General features: G+C 43.4%; 1 protein-coding gene across 1 annotated transcript in view; it reads right to left on the bottom strand.

Moving 5' to 3' along the window:
* Positions 1-3,909, bottom strand: part of LOC128309014 (adenylate cyclase, terminal-differentiation specific-like) — a gene marked incomplete at its 3' end in the record, with an annotated part of 135,086 nt that extends 131,177 nt beyond the window's left edge. Inside the window, exons 1-2 of the mRNA XM_053045541.1 lie at positions 3,568-3,909; positions 3,265-3,492 (exon numbers count right to left, since the gene is read on the bottom strand). Coding sequence (XP_052901501.1) covers positions 3,265-3,492; positions 3,568-3,909 — 570 coding nt within the window. The remainder of the gene's footprint in view (positions 1-3,264; positions 3,493-3,567) is intronic.
* Between the last annotated feature and the right edge of the window lie 15,111 nt (positions 3,910-19,020).

Raw genomic sequence — 19,020 nt, 5'->3', positions numbered from 1 at the left:
GCTGCTTCCGGTAGCATCTGGCATCTTCCTTCACCTGGAGGCAGATGGGAATCACGCCCGCCAGGACCGTAGCCACCTCGTAGCGCACCGATATAAAGGTGCGGGCAACGGGTCTCGCGTACAGGTTCTGCACCCTGATGAGCTTACGGCGATTCCCTCGCACGTCTAACGCCTCGTGCCAGATCGGTGCAGCATACCGGAGCGTCGCATCCACCACAGCCGAGAGGAGCCGTCGCTTTCCGCCCTTAGGCCCGCTGTGGTTCGCCATTAGCCGTGTGACCGCCTGTGCTACACGTTTCGCCTTTGCCGTGGCGTAATCCACATGCGGCCCCCACGACATGTGGTCCTGTAAGATGACCCCCAGGTATTTGATGGTCTCTTTCGGCATTCGCTCCACTCCGTTGATATTGACCGGGTGACGGGAGTTTGCCCTTCGCATCGTGGAGATCATGACCAGCTCGGTCTTGGCCGGCGCAAGCTCAAGGTGATGAGCCTCCATCCACGAGCTGATCAAAGAAATGGCCTCTTCCGCCAAGGTAGCTGCCTCCTGTGGTGTTGTCCCAGCAGCTAGAACCACCAGGTCATCCGCAAACCCGACCGTTTCCACACCGTCCGGCAGTGTCAGCCGCAGAACGCCGTCATACATTGTATTCCAGAGGGTCGGCCCAAGAATCGACCCCTGTGGAACACCCGCCGATAGTTTTCGTCGCACTGGCCCCTCGCTCGTCTCATAGATCATTTCCCGCTCAGAGAAATAGCTGCGCAAAATTCTCTGGAGCGCTGCTGGGACGCGCTTCTCTTGGAGAGCCATCGCGATCGCCTTCCAACTGGCCGTGTTGAAGGCATTCCTGACGTCTAACGCTGCCACCATCAGACATCGAGGATCCCGGCCGTTGGTGCGATGGAACGTCCTGGCGTACTGTCCCTTCTCAATGACCCTCTCTATAGCTTGGACCGTAGAGCGTCCACGGCGGAAGCCGTATTGGTCCTGTGATAAGCGAGGTGCGCTCTCATCCTCGAGATGTTCATTGAGGCGGTTCAAAACCAGTCTCTCGAACCCCTTAGGTGCCGCTCCCAGCATCAGCAGTGGACGACTTGACGACGGTTCGCCCGGTGGTTTGCCTGGTTTCGGGATGAGCGCCAGGCGTGCCACTTTCCACGATGCCGGAATCTCGCCGCTCTGCAGGACCTCATTGTAGGCCCGCACGAACGCTTCCGGGTGCTCCCTCATCGCGGTCTTCACTGCCGCGTTGGGAATTCCATCGAGGCCCGGCGCCTTTGAGGTGGCCATCCCCTCAGCGATGCAAAGGATCTCCTCACGGGTGACTGGTCGGATGGGCTCTTCGTCCTCGTCGCTTTCCGTCGCAATCGGCGGCCACTCGAACGATGGGTGGGCCGGGAAGAGGGCGTCGATGATCGGCTCCAGCACAGAACGGTCCAGTTCCGGCGGCGCTCGACTGCGCAGCTTGGCCATAACCACTCGATACCCCAACCCAAACACATCATCCTCGACTCCGTCGATGAGCTCCTGCATGCAGCGCTCTTTGCTGCGCTGGATCTCCCGTTCCAAAGCCCTACGGTCGTCCAGCAAGCGGGCTGAAGCGGCGATACGGTCGTCGGTCTGCGTTGCTGTGCGTAGCCTGGCCTCGGCAGCTTCGCACGCATCTCGCGCCCTCGCGATTTCCGGGTTCCACCAGTATAACGTCGGAGCCTGCCGGAAATTGGTCTTGTGGATCCTCTCCATCGTTGCGTCGCACGCTTCTGTGAGCCCCCTGATCAGGCCCTCAGGTGTGCTTACATCGTCGAAACGGCCGATCCCAAGCGCCAGCTTAAAACAAGCCTGATTGAATTGGCTTGTTTTGTAGCGTGTTCCCGCGTGCCGCGTCATGCCTGCTATACCGCCGTGCCCGTTGCAGTGTGGCCGATGCTGATGTTCTTGTCGGCCGCTGGTCGAAGGCAGTTTAGCGCTGAACAGCACATAGCTGTGGTCGCTACCGGAGTATCTGCTACTCACACTCCAACTGCCTGGCTCCGCTACGCAGGGACTCGAGAAGCTCACATCGATGACGCTTTCCCGTGCAACACCGTTGCCCTTGAAAGTGGGTGTGTTCCCTCGGTTGAGCGTCCTAAGACCGAGGTGCTCAACAACACTCAACAAGTCCTCACCCTTCGCCGTGGTTCTTGAGCTGCCCCACTCCTGGTTCCAGGCATTAAAATCCCCAGCCAGAACCATGGGATCCTGCCCCGTGAGCGTGAGCTCAACCGCTTCCAGGTAGTCGCCGAGATCCGCTTGTCCGATGTTGGGGGACACATAGCAGCTGGCAAACGTTATCCCGGCTATGGTGGCAACTACCAGCCCAGGCACCGATGAACTCCCCAGTCGTTGGATGGGGTAGCCGCCAGTCGCCACTACCGCTACGCTCTGAGCCTCGTCGACCGCCCACCGCACGCTGTCTCTAGGTGGTTTGTACAGCTCGCACGCTATCACCACCTGCGCTCCGATCTCCCTAGCCGTCTGCAGCATGATGTCCTGCGCTGCACGGCTGCGCCCAAGGTTAATTTGCAAGACCTTCAGACCTTCCGGGTGCAGGACGGGTGTCCTACTCGGTGAGGGCCCTTGCAGACCGCACAACACACCTCCGCTGTGCAGGCTCGGGCCAGGTGACCCGGTTGGCCGCAGCGGATGCAGTGCGTCGATCGATCCGTCCCGCTCTTGCACTGGTGCCGCAGGTGTCCGTGCTCCAGGCATTTGAAGCACCGTAGCTGGCCCCGCGTCGGTGGTGTCAGTTTCGTCGCCAAGCATGAGGTGTGCAGCACTCGTACTCGCTGTTGGTGCATCAACTCCGCCGCCTTGAGTGTCATCCGAACGTACGCCGTCTGCGTACCGTTCCACGCCTTCACTAGGTGCACAGCGGATTCGCTCACCGACTCCGAACTGGTGGTCGTCACCGCCTTCGCCACATCCAATGCCACCGCTAAAGGGTCCACCTCATCAAGGCGGACCTCCACCGTTTCTGTCACCAGGCGGATGGTGGCCGGAGCTGCAGACTGTGCAAAGACCTCCTGCACTCGTTGCAGGATTGCTTCAGCATTGGCGCCGTCCTCCAAGTTCATGACCAGCCGGTCCCGCGTCGTTCGTCGTCCCACTCCAAGCTTGGCCTGGTCTTCGGCCATCGACGGAGCGCTGCGTATCAGCTGATACGCGTCGGTCCAAGACTGACCCTCGCCTGGGGCAACCTCGATGGCGTCCAGCTTCTTCTTCGCCGAATGCTTCGCCGCCGCAGATTGTGGTCGCGGCTTGGCCAGCTGCTGCTGTTGTTGTTGCTGCTGCGACTTCTGCGGTGCTTTACGAGGCCCCACCACCGTCCAAGAACCGCCCTGGGAAGCCTGCGTGCCGGATGTCTCGGCCGCCACGTTAGCATACGTCATCCGCTGCTGCTGCTGTTGTTGTTGCTGCTGTTGCGGTTGCTGCAGGGAGCTCTGCGATGTCACCTGCTTCGACGGAGGCCGTTGCTGTTGCTGTTTCTGCTGCCTCTGAGGCTGCTGCTGCGCAACAGCTGGCTGCGCCTGCTGCTGCGGTTGCAGAGCTTGGTTACCGCCGCAACCAAGCATCTGTGCCAGCAACTCCTGGTGGCACGCAGTCTCCTTTGCCAGCTCGCCTCTGAGACGCTGCGTCTCTTCATACCACTGGCGGGCCTGGTCCTTATTCCACTGCAGCTCCTGGTGGAATTTCTCTTGCGCCAGCTTAAATTCTTCGCGGGCCAGCTTCCGCTCCTCCCGGGCCATATCTTCGTTGGCCACGGTACGCTGTCGCAGCATCACCAGCTCTTGCTGCAGCTCCTTCACCATGGCCCGAAGCTGCTCATTGGCGAGGGACATTTCCCCGAGCACCTTTCGCAGTTCGACCATGTCCGGGTTCACCGACTTTGAGGCCAACGCCGAGGCTCTGGTGAGAATGACCTTCGGCTCTACCGCCGAAAGAGATCGCCCCGGCCTTTCCTCTGTCGATTCCGACCGAGGACGCGATGTACGAGTTGTCGCCATTTTAGAGACCCAAGCAGGTCTTAGTGGTCAGGGGGGGTGTTTCCCTGCTTGCAAACGCCTTTCCGAATTTTTGCAGTCGTTCCCAGATTTTTCCCGGCAATTTCCCGCACAAATCGGGAATTCGAGCAGTTTCGAGCTCGATAAAAACTGTCCGAATCGAGCAGATTCGAGCTGCCGATGACCCCCCACAGCTTCCCAGAATTTTCTGCGTCTTTTTTGGTTTCGAGCAGTTTTCGAGCAGAAACCGTCAATTTAAAAAATTGTCTGTTGGGGACTGCTCGCCTATCACTTTTTGTCTGTTGGGTCGTCCCGGGTTGTCACAAAAATGTCAAAAATTATTTTCGCGATTTTCACTATTTTTATGCACGGATCGTATTAAATGCACTAAAACTAGCACAACAGTGCAAACCGCAGCCAAATCGGACCAAAACTCGCGAAGTTATTAACGTTTTTGTATATACAACTGTCACTTCCAGAACACGTGCCGCAGCGGTAGCACCATGCGCGTTTTTGCCGTCACTGTTTTTTCCCAATTCTGCACCGATTTTCTTCCGGTTTTCGGCTATTGGGCGATCGGGGACACAGAATCTATCGTTTGCCACCTCATCCGGCCCGATTGGACCGGATTTTTGCGCAAACTCACAACACGCACGCACTATTGTTGTTGTTGTTGTTCCAAATGTATGCACAAATTTGCCACTCCGTATTTTTCGCTAAAATTCGCCGGCAAACACTGTTTATAGGTTGAAAACACTTCACTGGCGTCTATTTATGCGTTTTAAACGCAAACCGCGTTGATTTTCACCAATTTAGCACGGTTTTATGGCCAAAATTGTTCCCCATACAAAATGTATGGGGCAATGTTTTTCACTTTTTTGGCCCACTAATGCACCGATTTTCGTCCGGTTTTCACTAAAGTCACTCTAAACACCCTCTTATAGACTGATTATGAACAAATTCGAGACTTTCCGAGGTAATTTAACGCCACAATTTTTAACTCGCTCAGGAGCAAAATACACCACGTCCGAACAGCTCGACTGCTCGAATGTCACACACAGGGATAACTGGCTTGTGGCCGCCAAGCGTTCATAGCGACGTGGCTTTTTGATCCTTCGATGTCGGCTCTTCCTATCATTGTGAAGCAAAATTCACCAAGCGTAGGATTGTTCACCCTTTCAAGGGAACGTGAGCTGGGTTTAGACCGTCGTGAGACAGGTTAGTTTTACCCTACTGGTGTGTGCTGTTTGCCGCTATCTTAACGGAATTCCTGTGCAGTACGAGAGGAACCACAGGTACGGACCACTGGCTCAATACTAGTTCGACCGGACTTTGGTATGACGCTACGTCCGCTGGATTATGCCTGAACGCCTCTAAGGTCGTATCCAATCCGAGCTGATAGCGCTTCTCAAACCCATTAGGTGATCGGAAGCTAGCGGGCTTAACAACCCTCCGAGATCCGTCGGTGCTGCCCCGCGCACACTGACGTCTCATCCCCGCTATAGCACTAGACTGAGCCGCAACGGGCGGGAGCACGCTGCACGTGGAAGTACCTTACCACAGGGAACCCTGGTGGCTGTGTTTCCGTCGACCGTGGATACAACTAGTTTCGACACCTTCGACCGCCCGCAAACGACGGGACTACAGGCTGGGAGCTGCGAGTTGTAGAGATGCGTTCGCATCGATCCTCTCAGGCGACCCATGCTTGCTGGTGCTCGCGTTCACTTTGGGAATGGAGTGTTCGCGAGAGTGATTGTTGTGTTGTGTGTGTACAGTTGGTGCTTGCGTGCACTCCCATAGTGGAGTGTTCGCGAGCTTAAAACGCTAAGTCCCGATTAATACTCTCCTCGCAACATTATGTGCGTGGCTCCACGCCAAGTGGGATTAGCGGTGCGAAACGCGATTGGTAAAGTCGATGGTGATGTGCGTACCAACAGGCGATTTGTTAAGTCAAATGCGATCTGTGGTGCAACAGGCAATGTGTGTTTATTATCAGGTGTTGTTGGAAGTCAATACGATTTGACTTTCAAAAATTTTTCTAAGTCCCGATTTTTTTTCTCGTCGAGTAACTACAATGCACTATTTCTATCGCAGCGGACTTGTTGTTCATGGCCTAAATGATCGCGAACGAACACGTATTCGCAAAAAAATTTTTGTATGAAAAAGTCACCACTCGGGTACCTCCATACAAAAGTACCAAGTTCGGGTCGAGTGGTCGATGGACGTCGAAGGTGAAAATTTTTCATCATCGAAAATTTTTTCCAAAGTTGAAGCAATTGGGCCCTAGAGTATGAAAAGTGAAACCACGGATCGATATGAGAAATAAAAATTTTTGTATGAAAAAGTCACCACTCGGGTACCTCCATACAAAAGTACCAAGTTCGGGTCGAGTGGTCGATGGACGTCGAAGGCGAAAATTTTTCATCATCGAAAATTTTTTCCAAAGTTGAAGCAAATGGGCCCTAGAGTATGAAAAGTGAAACCACGGATCGATTTGAGAAATAAAAATTTTTTGTATGGGAGGGCCCCTGCTAGAACATTTTTCCCAAGTGCGACCATTTTACCCAGTGAGTCAAAAAAAATTTTTTTCACGGTGACTCAAAACTTCAATATTAGACTCCCCTGAGTATGAAAAGTGAAACGAAAATCATTTTTGAGAAGAAAAAATTTTTGTATGGGAGGGCCCCTGCTAGAACATTTTTACCAAGTGCGACCATTTTACCCGGTGAGTCAAAAAAAAATTTTTGTATGGGAGGGCCCCTGCTAGAACATTTTTCCCAAGTGCGTCGATTTTGGGTCACCGACACAAGCTCGGGTCAAAAAATTTTTTTTTTCACCGTGACTCAAAACATCAATTTTAGACTCCCCTGAGTATGAAAAGTGAAACGAAAATCATTTTTGAGAAGAAAAAAATTTTGTATGGGAGGGCCCCTGCTAGAACATTTTTCCCAAGTGCGTCGATTTTGGGTCGCCGACACAAGCTCGGGTCAAAAAAATTTTTTTTTCACGGTGACTCAAAACATCAATTTTAGACTCCCCTGAGTATGAAAAGTGAAACGAAAATCATTTTTGAGAAGAAAAAAATTTTGTATGGGAGGGCCCCTGCTAGAACATTTTTCCCAAGTGCGTCGATTTTGGGTCGCCGACACAAGCTCGGGTCAAAAAAATTTTTTTTTCACGGTGACTCAAAACATCAATTTTAGACTCCCCTGAGTATGAAAAGTGAAACGAAAATCATTTTTGAGAAGAAAAAATTTTTGTATGGGAGGGCCCCTGCTAGAACATATTTCCCAAGTGCGTCGATTTTTGGGTCGCCGACACAAGCTCGGGTCAAAAAAATTTTTTTTTCTCGGTGACTCAAAACATCAATTTTAGACTCCCCTGAGTATGAAAAGTGAAACGAAAATCATTTTTGAGAAGAAAAAATTTTTGTATGGGAGGGCCCCTGCTAGAACATTTTTCCCAAGTGCGTCGATTTTGGGTCGCCGACACAAGCTCGGGTCAAAAAATTTTTTTTTTCACGGTGACTCAAAACATCAATTTTAGACTCCCCTGAGTATGAAAAGTGAAACGAAAATCATTTTTGAGAAGAAAAAATTTTTGTATGGGAGGGCCCCTGCTAGAACATATTTCCCAAGTGCGTCGATTTTTGGGTCGCCGACACAAGCTCGGGTCAAAAAAATTTTTTTTTCTCGGTGACTCAAAACATCAATTTTAGACTCCCCTGAGTATGAAAAGTGAAACGAAAATCATTTTTGAGAAGAAAAAATTTTTGTATGGGAGGGCCCCTGCTAGAACATTTTTCCCAAGTGCGTCGATTTTGGGTCGCCGACACAAGCTCGGGTCAAAAAATTTTTTTTTTCACGGTGACTCAAAACATCAATTTTAGACTCCCCTGAGTATGAAAAGTGAAACGAAAATCATTTTTGAGAAGAAAAAATTTTTGTATGGGAGGGCCCCTGCTAGAACATTTTTCCCAAGTGAGTCGATTTTTGGGTCGCGACACAAGCTCGGGTCAAAAAAAATTTTTTTCACGGTGACTCAAAACTTCAATATTAGACTCCCCTGAGTATGAAAAGTGAAACGAAAATCATTTTTGAGAAGAAAAAATTTTTGTATGGGAGGGCCCCTGCTAGAACATTTTTACCAAGTGCGACCATTTTACCCGGTGAGTCAAAAAAAAATTTTTGTATGGGAGGGCCCCTGCTAGAACATTTTTCCCAAGTGCGTCGATTTTGGGTCACCGACACAAGCTCGGGTCAAAAAATTTTTTTTTTCACCGTGACTCAAAACATCAATTTTAGACTCCCCTGAGTATGAAAAGTGAAACGAAAATCATTTTTGAGAAGAAAAAATTTTTGTATGGGAGGGCCCCTGCTAGAACATATTTCCCAAGTGCGTCGATTTTGGGTCGCCGACACAAGCTCGGGTCAAAAAATTTTTTTTTTCACGGTGACTCAAAACATCAATTTTAGACTCCCCTGAGTATGAAAAGTGAAACGAAAATCATTTTTGAGAAGAAAAAAATTTTGTATGGGAGGGCCCCTGCTAGAACATTTTTCCCAAGTGCGTCGATTTTGGGTCGCCGACACAAGCTCGGGTCAAAAAAATTTTTTTTTCTCGGTGACTCAAAACATCAATTTTAGACTCCCCTGAGTATGAAAAGCGAAACGAAAATCATTTTTGAGAAGAAAAAATTTTTGTATGGGAGGGCCCCTGCTAGAACATATTTCCCAAGTGCGTCGATTTTGGGTCGCCGACACAAGCTCGGGTCAAAAAAATTTTTTTTTCACGGTGACTCAAAACATCAATTTTAGACTCCCCTGAGTATGAAAAGTGAAACGAAAATCATTTTTGAGAAGAAAAAATTTTTGTATGGGAGGGCCCCTGCTAGAACATTTTTCCCAAGTGCGTCGATTTTGGGTCGCCGACACAAGCTCGGGTCAAAAAAATTTTTTTTTCTCGGTGACTCAAAACATCAATTTTAGACTCCCCTGAGTATGAAAAGTGAAACGAAAATCATTTTTGAGAAGAAAAAATTTTTGTATGGGAGGGCCCCTGCTAGAACATTTTTCCCAAGTGCGTCGATTTTGGGTCGCCGACACAAGCTCGGGTCAAAAAAATTTTTTTTTCTCGGTGACTCAAAACATCAATTTTAGACTCCCCTGAGTATGAAAAGTGAAACGAAAATCATTTTTGAGAAGAAAAAAATTTGTATGGGAGGGCCCCTGCTAGAACATTTTTCCCAAGTAAATTCGATTTTACCCGGTGAGTCAAAAAATTTTGAAAAAAATATTTTTCCAAAATCGTGTTCATTGCCTATTATAAGGGACCAGGTCAGCTCACACGCATTTTTGGAGACCATATGGAAAGTGCGTCTGGGATTGCGGAAATTAAGTTTAGAGTGTTAAATGATGGTTTCGCAATCCCGAAAGGCTCAAAATCCACCCTAAGGTTCCCCGGGTGAAATGTGGTTTCCAAGGTGTGAGCACTATCGGTGATAGAGTTGGAATGTGATTTCCAGAGCGCAGGGCGACTGGGCTAGAGCGAAAATCATAGACAAGGGTAAGTATTGGACTGAACGACTCGAAGCAAACGAAAATCATAGACAAGGGTAATGGACTGAACGACTCGAAGCAAACGAAAACCACACACAAGAGTAATGGACTGAACAAATCGAAGCAAACGAAAATCACATACAAGAGTAATGGACTGAACGAATCGAAGCAAACGAAAACCACAGACAAGAGTAATAGAGTGAACGAATCGAAGCAAACGAAAGTCATGGACAAGAGTACTGAAAATCGGACCAAACCTCTCGAAGCACACGAAAACCATGAACACAGGGATAACTGAGAACGAACCTACCTATCAGAGCATGTGAAAGCATGGACAAGAGTACTGAAAATCGGACCAAACCTCAAGAAGCACACGAAAATCATGGACAAGAGTACTCAAAAACACGGACCAAACCTGTCGAAGCACACGAAAACCATGAACACAGGGATAACTGAAAACTGACTGTGAACCTATCAGAGCATGTGAAAGCATGGACAAGAGTACTGAAAATCGGACCAAACCTCAAGAAGCACACGAAAATCATGGACAAGAGTACTCAATAACACGGACCAAACCTGTCGAAGCACACGAAAACCATGAACACAGGGATAACTGAAAACGAACCGAACCTCTCGTAGCAAACGAAAAACATGGACAAAATTATTCGAAACGAACCGAAGCTCGATGCGAAAAATATGGAAAAGCAAGCCCGTAAGTCGCACTATCAAGCCCATAAGTCGCACTATCAAGCCCATAAGTCGCACTATCAAGCCCGTTAGTCGCACTATCAAGCCCATAGGTCGCACTATCAAGCCCGTTGGTCGCACTATCAAAGCCCGTTAGTCGCACTATCAGGCCCATAAGTCGCACTATCAGGCCCGTAAGTCGCACCAAAAAGCCCGTAAATTGCCCTATCAAGCCCGTTAGTCGCACTATCAGGCCCATAAGTCGCACCAACAAGCCCGTAAATTACCCTATCAAGCCCATAAGTCGCACCAAAAAGCCCGTAAATTGCCCTATCAAGCCCATAAGTCGCACCAAAAAGCCCGTAATTCGCACCAAAAAGCCCGTAAATTGCCCTATCAAGCCCGTTAGTCGCACTATCAGGCCCGTAAGTCGCACTATCAAGCTCGTAAATTGCCCGATAAAGCCCGTAAATTGCCCGATCAAGAGCCAGCGCTGCATTGTCGGTTAATCCCGTCGATCGCGTCGGCTATTTCTCAGAAGGTTGTACGGACACCATACCCGGTGGCAAGTACCGCGAAGTTTATAACGCAACAGAACGTTCGCCAGTCGGACACAAGAATTGGAAAAGCTCGTTGTAGTGTACAGGAATCGAACCGAACCTCCTAGCGAGAATAGGGTCCCGTGAGCAATCGCGCGGACCTATGTGAAATGGTTTAGAGTGTGATGTGATGTGATACACGGTGGAAGCGGTGCATGGTGACATGCATCACTCGGAGAGATATGTGGAACCGGTGGTCTTCCAGTTGCTTCAGTGCTTCGGTTGGCTTATGGTTAAAGAGTGTGAATTCGATTCACCCCGGTATCGAACGTGTGTGGGATACTCACGCCGGTACGAGAGAGAATTCTGGTTGATCCTACCAGTAATATACGCTTGTCTCAAAGGTTAAGCCATGCATGTCTAAGTACGAACATCAATGAATGTGAAACCGCATAAGGCTCAGTATAACAGCTATAATTTACAAGATCATAAACCCAATGAGTTAGTTGGATAACTGTGGAAAAGCCAGAGCTAATACATGCAACATGCCGGGACTGGTACCCTCGCCGGGTGCTGGAACTGGTGCACTTATTAGTTAAACCAATCGCCTCCGGGCGGCTTGAGTTGAAGTCTGGATAAGCTCGCAGATCGTATGGTCGCTCGCCGACTGACGACAGATCTTTCAAATGTCTGCCCTATCAACTATTGATGGTAGTGTAGAGGACTACCATGGTTGCGACGGGTAACGGGGAATCAGGGTTCGATTCCGGAGAGGGAGCCTGAGAAATGGCTACCACATCCAAGGAAGGCAGCAGGCGCGTAAATTACCCAATCCCGGCACGGGGAGGTAGTGACGAGAAATAACAATATGGACCTCTCTAACGATGGTCCATAATTGGAATGAGTTGAGTATAAATCCTTCAACAAGGATCAAGTGGAGGGCAAGTCTGGTGCCAGCAGCCGCGGTAATTCCAGCTCCACTAGCGTATATTAAAGTTGTTGCGGTTAAAACGTTCGAAGTTGATTCCCCGTCCAGACTCGCGACCGCCGCGGGCGCCCGGTTACACGCCGGGACCGTCCGTGAGCGAGCTCGCGGCTGCGACTCACAATGGTGTGCCTGGGCGTTTACTCCGTGAACGGGTATCGGTTAACCGGTTCAGTCCGGCCCGGCCCCTCATGGTGCTCAGGGTACTCACGTTTACCTTGAACAAATTAGAGTGCTCACAGCCTGATAACCCAAGGCAACCGCGGAAATCACATTCCATCAACACCCTCTTTGGTACACAGATTTCACAAAATTATTTTTAAAACATAAACACTTACACAGGCTCATCCTTTTTCCCACTCATACTGTATTCCGAGGAGCACGTCTGACCACTTGAACTGATAATCGCGGAATGATAACCGGGAAAGGATAATCGCAATAGGAATGGTATCGAAAAACGTGTTCATTATTTGCTACACTTTTTCCACGAATTTGGGTACCTGCTATTTGTTTGTACCCCAAGCCGATGCGTTTCTCTGTGTGCATAGAACAACCGCGTTGCGTGAGTAAGAAATGGTTTCCATCTCGCTTCTGCGTGCGTTGGTGTCGTATGCTGTGTTGTGGAAAGTGTCCATCGTTTTGTCCGTGTGAACTATTCGCGGAAGGTTGCAAACAAACATGATGATCATTTCCTTTGTGCAGTGCGTTGCCCGCGATGATTGTTCCGGTTTTTTTTTTCAAACCATAAACGTGGGGTGGTTGTTGTTTTTCTTTACACTCCATACTTGCTTCGACAAGCGCATTGAATTTGGAGCTAGGAAAAAAACATTCGGTGCATGTTGTGGGTAGCGCGTACTTCTTTTGCACACGAATCGGCATAAGCAGCATGAAGGATCGTGCCGTCTTTTCCTCTTATGGGGTTTTCTGCGTCGATCTGCTACAGTGCATTGTACTGATTAAAGGATGAATTTGGAGAATTTTTCTCTTCCGTTTAGATGTTGTCCTATGTTCTATGGGTTGAATTCCTTAGAAATGATGTTGTTTGCTGTATGTTGGTAGTGCGTCTTTACGCGTAAAAAATTGATTCGCACAGCTGTTTCACTTGGATTTCTTTAAAAAAAAAATAATAACAACAACAAAACGTTGGGGCGGTCAAATCCCATTCGGACCAAACCCCCGAATAAAGGACTGACTATCCGGCTACGTGGTAAAAATAAGTCGATACGATCAGGCCGTTCTAATGAAAAAAAACAAAACAAAACGTCCCTCTTTCGTTCCTATCCTGCACAACGTGCAAAAATGTAGCTGTGTTTGCATTCTACAAGCATGAAGTAAAAAAGGAATTGCACAAATGCGTGAGATATGCACATGTATCGTTAATGCTTTGGGTCATCCTGCTGTCTAGCTTTCGCGTATGTAAAGATGTGAACAAAGTATTGCAATTTTCATCAAGTTTCATAGTTAGGCTACGCAGTGTACAGAAAAACGATAAATAATTATGTGCATAATTTTATTATACATTTTTAAATAATCATTACAATAAATTTTAAAAGTGCACAAAATGCACCGAAAACGTCGTCGACCGAAAATTCGATACAAAAGCAATACATATGTTAATTTGTTAATTTTAACGACAGGCTATGAGACGTCGTAAAAATAAAGTCGTCAAAAGTGTACGCGAAACAAATTAATACCGTTTTTTCAAACAGCTCGAATTTGTTTCCTATGTGATTTGACAGCTATCGTCAACTGATTTAACAGTCGTCAATTTTAACAAAAATGACCATGGAATGAATTCGATTTAACAAAAATGAATTTTTGACGACGGTTAAAATTTGTTAAACCGTTCGCGATGCCGGCTACTATCTTTTTCAACTTATTTGGTCCATCCAAAACGAACTTTGCATTTTGCTATGTAGTTTCACAAGAAATGACTTTTCATATCAAAAACTATCTTTTTCAACTTATTTGGTCCATCCAAAACGAACTTTGCATTTTGCTATGAAGTTTCACAAGAAATGACTTTTCATATCAAAAACTATCTTTTTCAACTTATTTGGTCCATCCAAAACGAACTTTACATTTTGCTATGTAGTTTCACAAAAAATGACTTTTCATATCAAAAACTATCTTTTTCAACTTATTTGGTCCATCCAAAACGAACTTTGCATTTTGCTATGAAGTTTCACGAGAAATGACTTTTCATATCAAAAACTATCTTTTTCAACTTATTTGGTCCATCCAAAACGAACTTTGCATTTTGCTATGTAGTTTCACAAAAAATGACTTTTCATATCAAAAACTATCTATTTCAACTTATTTGGTCCATCCAAAACGAACTTTGCATTTTGCTATGTAGTTTCACAAAAAATGACTTTTCATATCAAAAACTATCTTTTTCAACTTATTTGGTCCATCCAAAACGAACTTCGCATTTTGCTATGTAGTTTCACAAAAAATGACTTTTCATATCAAAAACTATCTATTTCAACTTATTTGGTCCATCCAAAACGAACTTTGCATTTTGCTATGTAGTTTCACAAAAAATGACTTTTCATATCAAAAACTATCTATTTCAACTTATTTGGTCCATCCAAAACGAACTTTGCATTTTGCTATGTAGTTTCACAAAAAATGACTTTTCATACCAAAAACTATCTTTTTCAACTTATTTGGTCCATCCAAAACGAACTTTGCATTTTGCTATGTAGTTTCACAAAAAATGACTTTTCATATCAAAAACTATCTATTTCAACTTATTTGGTCCATCCAAAACGAACTTTGCATTTTGCTATGTAGTTTCACAAAAAATGACTTTTCATATCAAAAACTATCTTTTTTAACTTATTTGGTCCATCCAAAACGAACTTTGCATTTTGCTATGAAGTTTCACAAAAAATGACTTTTCATATCAAAAACTATCTTTTTCAACTTATTTGGTCCATCCAAAACGAACTTTGCATTTTGCTATGTAGTTTCACAAAAAATGACTTTTCATACCAAAAACTATCTTTTTCAACTTATTTGGTCCATCCAAAACGAACTTTGCATTTTGCTATGTAGTTTCACAAAAAATGACTTTTCATACCAAATACTATCTTTTTCAACTTATTTGGTCCATCCAAAACGAACTTTGCATTTTGCTATGAAGTTTCACAAAAAATGACTTTTCATATCAAAAACTATCTTTTTCAACTTATTTGGTCCATCCAAAACGAACTTCGCATTTTGCTATGTAGTTTCACAAAAAATGACTTTTCATATCAAAAACTATCTATTTCAACTTATTTGGTCCATCCAAAACGAACTTTGCATTTTGCTATGTAGTTTCACAAAAAATGACTTTTCATATCAAAAACTATCTATTTCAACTTATTTGGTCCATCCAAAACGAACTTTGCATTTTGCTATGTAGTTTCACAAAAAATGACTTTTCATACCAAAAACTATCTTTTTCAACTTATTTGGTCCATCCAAAACGAACTTTGCATTTTGCTATGTAGTTTCACAAAAAATGACTTTTCATATCAAAAACTATCTTTTTTAACTTATTTGGTCCATCCAAAACGAACTTTGCATTTTGCTATGAAGTTTCACAAAAAATGACTTTTCATACCAAAAACTATCTTTTTCAACTTATTTGGTCCATCCAAAACGAACTTTGCATTTTGCTATGTAGTTTCACAAAAAATGACTTTTCATACCAAAAACTATCTTTTTCAACTTATTTGGTCCATCCAAAACGAACTTTGCATTTTGCTATGTAGTTTCACAAAAAATGACTTTTCATACCAAATACTATCTTTTTCAACTTATTTGGTCCATCCAAAACGAACTTTGCATTTTGCTATGAAGTTTCACAAAAAATGACTTTTCATACCAAAAACTATCTTTTTCAACTTATTTGGTCCATCCAAAACGAACTTTGCATTTTGCTATGTAGTTTCACAAAAAATGACTTTTCATACCAAAAACTATCTATTTCAACTTATTTGGTCCATCCAAAACGAACTTTGCATTTTGCTATGTAGTTTCACAAAAAATGACTTTTCATACCAAAAACTATCTTTTTCAACTTATTTGGTCCATCCAAAACGAACTTTGCATTTTGCTATGTAGTTTCACAAAAAATGACTTTTCATACCAAAAACTATCTATTTCAACTTATTTGGTCCATCCAAAACGAACTTTGCATTTTGCTATGTAGTTTCACAAAAAATGACTTTTCATACCAAAAACTATCTATTTCAACTTATTTGGTCCATCCAAAACGAACTTTGCATTTTGCTATGAAGTTTCACAAAAAATGACTTTTCATATCAAAAACTATCTTTTTCAACTTATTTCGTCCATTCAAAGCGAACTTTGTATTTTGCTATGAAGTTACACAAGAAATGACTTTCATACCAAAAACTATCTATTTCAACTTATTTTGTCTATCCAAAGCGAACTTTGTATTTTGCTATGAAGTTTCACAAGAAGTGACTTTCATACCAAAAACTATCTTTTTCAACTTATTCCGTCCATTCAAAGCGAATTTAGCATTTTGCTATGAAGTTTCACAAGAAATGACTTTCATACCAAAAACTATCTATTTGAACTTATTTCGTCTATCCAAAGCGAACTTTGTATTTTGCTATGGAGTTTCACAAGAAAGGTCTTTCATACCAAATACTACCTTTTTCAACTTATTTCACCTATCCAAAGCGAACTTTGTATTTTGCTATGGAGTTTCACAAGAAATGTCTTTCATACCAAAAACTATCTATTTGAACTTATTTCGTCCATTCAAAGCGAACTTTGTATTTTGCTATGGAGTTTCACAAGAAATGTCTTTCATACCAAAAACTATCTATTTCAACTTATTTCGTCCATTCAAAGCGAACTTTACATTTTGCTATGAAGTTTCACAAGAAATGACTTTCATATCAAAAACTATCTATTTCAACTTATTTCGTCTATCCAAAACGAACTCTACATTTTGCTATGAAGTTTCACGAGAAGTGACTTTCATACCAAAAAATATCTATTTGAACTTATTTCGTCTATCCAAAGCGAACTTTGTATTTTGCTATGGAGTTTCACAAGAAAGGTCTTTCATACCAAATACTACCTTTTTCAACTTATTTCACCTATCCAAAGCGAACTTTGTATTTTGCTATGGAGTTTCACAAGAAATGTCTTTCATACCAAAAACTATCTATTTGAACTTATTTCGTCTATCCAAAGCGAACTTTGTATTTTGCTATGGAGTTTCACAAGAAATGTCTTTCATACCAAAAACTATCTATTTCAACTTATTTCGTCCATTCAAAGCGAACTTTACATTTTGCTATGAAGTTTCACAAGAAGTGACTTTCATACCAAAAACTATCTATTTGAACTTATTTCGTCCATTCAAAGCGAATTTAGCATTTTGCTATGAAGTTTCACGAGAAGTGACTTTCATACCAAAAACTATCTATTTGAACTTATTTCGTCTATCCAAAGCGAACTTTGTATTTTGCTATGGAGTTTCACAAGAAAGGTCTTTCATACCAAATACTACCTTTTTCAACTTATTTCACCTATCCAAAGCGAACTTTGTATTTTGCTATGGAGTTTCACAAGAAATGTCTTTCATACCAAAAACTATCTATTTGAACTTATTTCGTCTATCCAAAGCGAACTTTGTATTTTGCTATGGAGTTTCACAAGAAATGTCTTTCATACCAAAAACTATCTATTTCAACTTATTTCGTCCATTCAAAGCGAACTTTACATTTTGCTATGAAGTTTCACAAGAAATGACTTTCATATCAAAAACTATCTATTTCAACTTATTTCGTCTATCCAAAACGAACTCTACATTTTGCTATGAAGTTTCACGAGAAGTGACTTTCATACCAAAAAATATCTATTTGAACTTATTTCGTCTATCCAAAGCGAACTTTGTATTTTGCTATGGAGTTTCACAAGAAAGGTCTTTCATACCAAATACTACCTTTTTCAACTTATTTCACCTATCCAAAGCGAACTTTGTATTTTGCTATGGAGTTTCACAAGAAATGTCTTTCATACCAAAAACTATCTATTTGAACTTATTTCGTCTATCCAAAGCGAACTTTGTATTTTGCTATGGAGTTTCACAAGAAATGTCTTTCATACCAAAAACTATCTATTTCAACTTATTTCGTCCATTCAAAGCGAACTTTACATTTTGCTATGAAGTTTCACAAGAAGTGACTTTCATACCAAAAACTATCTATTTGAACTTATTTCGTCCATTCAAAGCGAATTTAGCATTTTGCTATGAAGTTTCACGAGAAGTGACTTTCATACCAAAAACTATCTATTTGAACTTATTTCGTCTATCCAAAGCGAACTTTGTATTTTGCTATGGAGTTTCACAAGAAAGGTCTTTCATACCAAATACTACCTTTTTCAACTTATTTCACCTATCCAAAGCGAACTTTGTATTTTGCTATGGAGTTTCACAAGAAATGTCTTTCATACCAAAAACTATCTATTTGAACTTATTTCGTCTATCCAAAGCGAACTTTGTATTTTGCTATGGAGTTTCACAAGAAATGTCTTTCATACCAAAAACTATCTATTTCAACTTATTTCGTCCATTCAAAGCGAACTTTACATTTTGCTATGAAGTTTCACGAGAAGTGACTTTCATATCAAAAACTATCTATTTCAACTTATTTCGTCTATCCAAAACGAACTCTACATTTTGCTATGAAGTTTCACGAGAAGTGACTTTCATACCAAAAACTATCTATTTGAACTTATTTCGTCCATTCAAAGCGAATTTAGCATTTTGCTATGAAGTTTCACGAGAAGTGACTTTCATACCAAAAACTATCTATTTGAACTTATTTCGTCTATCCAAAGCGAACTTTGTATTTTGCTATGGAGTTTCACAAGAAAGGTCTTTCATACCAAATACTACCTTTTTCAACTTATTTCACCTATCCAAAGCGAACTTTGTATTTTGCTATGGAGTTTCACAAGAAATGTCTTTCATACCAAAAACTATCTATTTCAACTTATTTCGTCCATTCAAAGCGAACTTTACATTTTGCTATGAAGTTTCACGAGAAGTGACTTTCATATCAAAAACTATCTATTTCAACTTATTTCGTCTATCCAAAACGAACTCTACATTTTGCTATGAAGTTTCACGAGAAGTGACTTTCATACCAAAAACTATCTATTTGAA

This window comes from Anopheles moucheti (assembly GCF_943734755.1).
Source record: "Anopheles moucheti chromosome X unlocalized genomic scaffold, idAnoMoucSN_F20_07 X_unloc_8, whole genome shotgun sequence".
NCBI lineage: Eukaryota > Metazoa > Arthropoda > Insecta > Diptera > Culicidae > Anopheles > Anopheles moucheti.
The sequence above is the reverse complement of the archived record's forward strand: the minus strand, read 5'-3'. Positions and strand labels throughout refer to the sequence as shown.